The 6,937-nt window shown below is 38.0% G+C and overlaps 1 protein-coding gene across 3 annotated transcripts; it reads right to left on the reverse strand.

Annotated features, from left to right (window-relative positions):
• Nucleotides 1-46: 46 nt before the first annotated feature.
• Nucleotides 47-4,657, reverse strand: orc4 (origin recognition complex, subunit 4). 3 transcript variants are annotated; one of them, XM_034097710.1, is made up of 14 exons: nucleotides 4,560-4,657; nucleotides 3,769-3,842; nucleotides 3,607-3,683; nucleotides 3,107-3,197; nucleotides 2,886-2,961; nucleotides 2,600-2,685; nucleotides 2,466-2,514; nucleotides 2,240-2,391; nucleotides 1,974-2,147; nucleotides 1,814-1,900; nucleotides 1,498-1,606; nucleotides 1,315-1,410; nucleotides 1,164-1,231; nucleotides 47-1,061 (listed from the first exon to the last, which is right to left on the reverse strand). In XM_034097710.1, exons 2-14 carry the CDS (start codon nucleotides 3,823-3,825, stop codon nucleotides 879-881), a joined length of 1,305 nt encoding a protein of 434 aa, XP_033953601.1. In that variant the 5' UTR covers nucleotides 3,826-3,842; nucleotides 4,560-4,657; the 3' UTR covers nucleotides 47-878. The 3 variants fall into 3 exon arrangements, with proteins under 3 accessions (XP_033953601.1, XP_033953593.1, XP_071061187.1); XM_034097702.2 differs by having other exon boundaries at nucleotides 4,538-4,645; XM_071205086.1 differs by lacking the exon at nucleotides 4,560-4,657 and adding an exon at nucleotides 4,120-4,160.
• Nucleotides 4,658-6,937: the final 2,280 nt, after the last annotated feature.

A 6,937-nucleotide genomic window follows, 5' to 3' on the forward strand; every position in this document is an offset into this window, starting at 1 on the left:
TGAGTATTCAAGCCGGCTACATAACAAAATGCATTGTAATAATACACTAATTTGAACTATGGTGCACTAGAACAAAGTAATCATGTGTTCAGAGAGTTTGTTTGTTCTTCAAATAGGTGTCCTTGAACGAGAAGATCAAAATGTCTCCTTCAGTTAATAGATAATGGAATTATTATAACTGACACTCTGTCAATCAAATTAATTGAAGTAAGTAATTATACTTTATAAAAAATGCAAGATTTTATTTATTGTTGTATCTTCTTTGCAGGACTTAAGGCCCTCAACAAAGTCCTAAACATGTTATGGTACCTCAGTGTTATAAATAGACCCGTTAACGGCATATATGTACAGTATGTGCAGCGTGTTTTGCTCTGGTATATAAAAAGAAAATCACTGCATTATCCAACATGAATATTAAATGTTTCTCCTTAGAAGCACATAGTGATAAGATTCAGGCCAGATTACTGCGTTCTTCCATCTCATGAGGGTCTTTGTCCTTCCTGCTGTTGCTGCAGAAATCCACCACTAGATGGCAACATTGAGCTGATGAAGTGCTAACTCCAGCATGAACTTCCTCCTTTTTAAAGTGGAATTCAAGCTGAAATATGGTCAAATAAGTCTTGTTTTATTTATCATTTTATTGAGACATGTATTTATTTTTAAATAATATCAATTTCAGAATCGTTTTATGTGTTGCTTTTTGGGTGAATTAGTGACAAATAATCCTAACATACAATTATTTTAACATTTAGAAAACTATACAGTTTTATGTGGTCCTTAGTATGAGATGCAGTGCTTCCATTTGACAAGAGATCTTCCTCATTTAACACTTTCTCAAACGGTTCTGGCTACATAAAGTCCAAATGGATTTAGAAATCCTAGCCATACGCCGACATGGCCCACTGCTTGACGTCAGTGGGGCATTGTGGGTATTTCTGCAGGGCCTCCATGACCTGAGTGTTGTCCAGCATGAGTCTCATCAGCTGGTACTCCCTCTGAGTTTTGACTGAGAAGCTGTCCACCGGCTGGATCATCTCCAGCTGCTGCAGGTGCTCGAAGGCCTGAAGACGGGCGGGGGAGTGTCGGTGAATAAAAGTAGTTTTTATATACAAAGATTTTAATATTGTCTGTTTCTCGAGGACTTAAAATGTTTTTATTCTCACCTTCATGATGACAGGCTGCTCAAAGTTGTACATGGAGTTGGACTTTCTCTGCAGGAACTTCTTAAACTCTAACAAAACAAAGGAGAGTTTATCAATCAATGTTCAGCTCCATCCAGTGTTTTTCTTATTACAAAAACTAGTCTTTATTTACCGTTGTGGACCATTTGCAGATTGAACGGCTCTCCTTCGTAGACGTCGTTGAGGTGTTTCATGGCGATGATCAGACACAACTCCAAAATAGACAGACCTAAAGACAAGAGAAAATACACCAAGTGTGAACTAATTGAAAAGTTTAAGTGTCAAAGACCTCATTTTTGTGATTCATTTGTTTTACCGTGGAGCATATTGGCCTGGGCGTCGATTAAACACATCTTGCTGGCCTCCAGGAGGTCTGCAGGTTTTATGGCAGGGTTGGCTACAGACACACGACTCAGGCACAACATCTGCACATAAAACAGGTTTTTCCTTTAACCAAATGTAGTTTGTAACGTTTAAAATCAAGGGTTCACAAATAGCACATGTCTAAAAGAACATTATATACTTCTTTCCTGGATTTATAAAATGTTAAGGGTAACTATTAGGGATTTAACACCATAAATGTTAGAAGTAGAGTAAGGTACTTTGCAGAATGGGAATCTAAAATGTTTTACCAGCAACATGTGGTTTGAACGGAAGTTCTTGCTGGAGTTGTAGTGCCTCTGTAAAGCATCCTCCACTGATTTGTCTTCACACAGAGTCTGAATAAAGAGAACAATCTGTTTAGCGTGAGCCACACATTTTGAATTCAACATGTTTGTTCCCTTGCTCCACCTTGACGCTGGCGTTCCAGTCCTGAGCGAACGTCTTGTCGGGGAAGTCGTCCTGCAGGCTGAGTTGTGTTTGCACCCGCTCTAGGTACTGACTAAAGGTGGGGTTGCTCAGCAGGTGGATCTGACGGTGAGAAAACCGCGACTTCACCCGCTTCTCCAGCAGCTCCAGAACATCCTGGAATGGAAATGATGCCCCGCGACAAAAAGGTTTCAAATCAAACCGCCAGTATGATTTCTGTACGGTGAGGAGGGTGAAGTGAGGCTCACCAGTCTGCAGGTGACGCCCACCACAGCGACGGGGGCCTGGGCAGACTGAGAGACGTCGAACAGGTTGTAGAGCAGCGTCTGGTTCTTGTGGTGGGCGAACAAATCAAACTCATCCAGGACGAACAACACCGGGCGGCTGCTGCTGCGATCACCTGGAGGAAAGAAGCAGGTGGCCTTAAATGTAGGCAGTAATCCAAAAGTGAGTATCAGTGTTGCATTTTCTTACCTTTCTTCAATGCCTCCAGCAAGAAAGACAGATTCTCAGCGAAACTTCCCTGGAATTAAGAAGCAGGTATTTAGAGCAGCTTTTTTAGCATTATTAATGGCAAAATATGGATACAACTCAATCCAGATACTTACAAACACTTTGTCCCCGACAACGTTTTCAAGGTGGAGCTGCCGCGTCATTTCCTGAAGCGCTATTCTGTCATCAGTCTGCAGGAGACCTTCAGCAAAAAGGCGACAAATGTATCTGGTGATGTGTACTCGGAGACATTTTTAGCAAGTCATAATGGTTTAATATCTGGTCGATGCATTAACCCTGGTCAAATGGACATAGCACAGGCTAATCCAGCAATAACAAATGTTCTACATATTTACATTATCTCATAAATAACAGTGTTTGGTGAGGTATCAGAGTCTGTACCATTGAGATGAACCTGCAGCAGATTTCTTTCTACTTCTTTTTCCTCTAGCAGGTCTCTCAGCACACACTTCAGCAGCTGTCGACACAAAAACACAAACACACCATGAGACAAAACAACCCTCCCAGGATTTAAACACACCTCCGACACAATCCATCTTCTTCTCTGCCATTTTTCTTTCTACCCATAAGCCCATTTCAGGCTTCTGGCTGCAGACGCTCACCATTGTTTTTCCTGATCCTCTGGGGCCGACAATCAGCACCGAGTTACTCTCCCCGTGGACGGCCGTGCGCTTCAGCAGCTCCAGGAGGTGTCTGAAAATACAGTGTTTTAACTACAATACCCACAATGCTTCTTTAGTAGTAGAACAAAAGCATTATATAGTAAAAGACAATATGTGTCATCTCTCTTTTCCTTTCTACCTGCAGAAACAGCCTCATCTAATGAGTATAAAGGAATGAATGTACTCGTGTTGTGTTCAAGTCAGCTGGGAAATGGAGCTTTTCACACTTTTGAACTGGAACAGCACCATTAGCCAGGTAACGACTCAACTGCGTCACAGAGAATCATCTCTTTTTCACAGATGACAAACCTACTACAGTTTTACTTTTTAGTACTTTTTAGTTTAACAATTTAAATGCAAATTACAGGTAGATTTTTCTACAATAGCAACACACTTTAGAAATTATAAAAAGTGTTAGACTATTATTGAAGTAAACCTACTTGTGTTGAGCCTCCACCCCCTCCGGTGTGTCAGGAAGCTGCTGATGGCAAAGCCGCTTCCTTAAAATGTCCTGAACCTGCAGATAAATGTAGATAAATATAGACGTCATTACAGGGACACACCACCATAAACAAGTTAGAAGATGATTGGCCGATACAAACCTCTGAAATGCATGTTCCTACTGGCAAAGGAGCATCTTTCACCTTCCTCTTGCTCATGGTGCTGAGGTTATAAGCTGCAAAATGTGGAGATCATTGGTTAAGATGCATGACATTTGAGGGGAAAATGCGCTTCAGGGACTTCCAACGGTCCTAAATAACACATCCCAAAAAATGCAATCTACTTTAGTGTGGTTTTATTGCATTAAGCAGCACCATAATATGAGAGTAATTATATCAGAATTGCTCCCTCTGCTGTTGTCTTTCTGCACAATGAACTATTTCCTCACTGTATTTTATCTCATGTAAATTGAAATCTTATATTGTAGGAATATATCCACTAAATGCACTTACATTGCAAGATGACACTTGCTACGCCAAACTCCAATCTATTAATCGTGAATACTATGATCTCACTGTGTGTGACACCAATACTAGTTCTACTTAAGAAATGTGTATACAATATAGCCTGAATCTTTACTATATAAACTAATACATTAATATAAGTGGATGATTTGTATGCCGAATAACAAAGTGACTCGTAGCTATTTGATAATGATCGTAATTTGCATTCAAGATCTGTTAATATTTGCAATACACAAGGAGAAACTAATGTGTCCTAATTTACGAATGGAGTTTGGTACTACTTTCTCTCCACACAGTCACCGGGCTCTTTAGCAGCAGCACGCTCTGTCTTAAATAGTAACACTACTTAGTTACACACTTAAGTTAGTCTAGCAATGTAAGCATGTCAAAAAATAAAGAGACATACCTTGAAAAAGTAATTCACTTACAGAGGCGTTCTCAATCTTCGCGGGAAGAGTGCTTTGCCAGCAGTGACGACTTCCGGCTTTGACTGATTCTCCGGCTCTGATTGGCTGAGGCTTGGAATACCTTCTACTTGCACTGTCACCTAAATGTAAATAGCCATTTGTGTCACAGTTTGTGTGTGTAATTAAGTGTTATTGTTAATATTTCTGTTTTTATTTTATTTATAACCATTTAAAATCCTTTGCCAGAGCTTTTGACCACAAATGATTGTCTTCATTGGCATTTGGTGTTAGACATTTCAGCATAAAGTAATAATATGTAATTTGTCTTAAAGCACATTGAAAATAACCATAACTTAAAGTATTGCAGCTGACCATCAAACATGTTTCAAAATGTAAGCCTATATATGCAATAACACCCAGGTGTATAGGTTCAAATGTATCCTCTTTACTGTCTTAACCCTTAGATGTCCGAGTGACTGGACCCTACACTCTTCCATAAGTGGGTCAAAAAGGACCCGTATTAGAATAATATGTGTTTTTATGCCATTTTTGTCATTTTGGCTAAGAAAAATCACTTGTATAATATTTAGTATTATATTTTGGTTCACACTAGAAATATTTTATATTTAATTTTTCACTATTTATAATTTTAGAAAAAAAAATTACATTTTGAAAAAAATATGATGTATTATTATTATTATTATTATTATTATTATTATTATTATTATACTGACAGGTATCAGATCTTGCTGTGTAAAATAATCTTCCTGAGAGGTGTCACTTGTGATGTTGTCTGTGTGGTCTACAGTGAATATAGTCCTGACAGCCACAGGTGATAATAATCAAAGGTTCCCATTGGATCCCATAGAAAATGCATGCGGGTCATTTTTGACCCACTTATGCAAGTTTGGGGTAGTAATACAAAAACTACAATTTCTTAAAATGTAAATTTTATATTTGAATGGCATGATATCCGAAACATGTTTTTTGAGGAATAGCTGGAATATGAAATGATAAAAAAAATGTAATTACAAAGATACTCTAAGAAAACCACCTCACCGGGTCAGAAAATACCCACTTATGCATCTTTAAGACAAACTAAATCCAGCCAAACCCCATATAATTTAATTTTAGAAAACATTGGTTTGTTGTAAAAAAAAAATGAATAATGTGATGTATAGCATTTAATAAGATGATGACTGGATGCTCAGGCATGGGTATATGTAATTAAAAAATGAATTATTTAAAATCTGCAAAGCCATAATTGCCCACTGTTCTGATTTTGATACAATCATGAGGGATTTTTGAATGGCTGCATTACATCTTTTACTCACTCACAATGACGAAGCTCTGGAGTATACTTAAAGGCTTCCTGTGGCTTTTGGTTGACTGATGAAAAAAGCACAATAAACCACCAGACATCTCACAAATCGCCTCCCAGTCTCCGCTCACATTTAGCCTGTCAAATTATGCTAAAATGCGGCTCTCCGCTCACACATTCTGCTCTGTGTTTGCCCTTAAAAATACATGAAGCGGTCCTTTACAGCAGCCAAACACTGAATTAATTTACCGTCTCCTCAGGTCTGACCTTCAGACAAAATTCAAGCATTTTCTCCCTGAAATGCATCTCCTTTTTTTTTTTTACTTCAGATCACTGAACGCCCTCTATTTCTGAGCGCTTGTATTTTTTGCATCTGTTTATGCTTCAATACCACTATGTTGCATATTTTAAGGTCTGGTAAAAGTGTATTATATTGTATATTGTATAGTTTTTGTATTATTATGTTTATTTTTTTTGTTTTCCTCATTTTAGAGTCAATTAATTAAGGTTGATGAATTGCTAGAGGTGATACAGTCAAGTTTAATTGATGCCTGGACATTATTATAATGAATTATTAACATAACAGCAATATGCTGCTAATAGTATTAACTTGCTCACACAATATTAATATGATATGACATAATAACTGCTGTTTATGGAGATATTGTCAGTGATTCTTTATCACTGACAATATCTCTATAAACATTAGTTTGTTTTGCTTATAACTTTAATTATTACAGTGTTAGAATCAGTTTAAAGGTCCTTTATTTGTATTTGATTTAATTTTGCACCATGTTTGACATCGACCACTAAAATTATTTGTACGTTGTGGATACCTCAATATAAAAAGGGTGCAACCGATTAATCTCTGGGGTCATTATTTGATTTTCTGTCTGAGGACTGAAATAGAGGACTGAAGTCAAATAACACAGATATTGTTCTTTACTTTGCCAATGATAGCTGAAGCTCCCTCAGGAAGGCCCCCAAACCCCTCCAGAGAGAGCCGTTACTGAAAACGACAGCACTGTGTGAGTCACCCCACCCACGCATCCAGTTGTTTCAAGATTATGTCATAATT

This window comes from Pseudochaenichthys georgianus, chromosome 2 (genome assembly GCF_902827115.2).
Source record: "Pseudochaenichthys georgianus chromosome 2, fPseGeo1.2, whole genome shotgun sequence".
Classification (NCBI taxonomy): Eukaryota; Metazoa; Chordata; class Actinopteri; order Perciformes; family Channichthyidae; genus Pseudochaenichthys; species Pseudochaenichthys georgianus.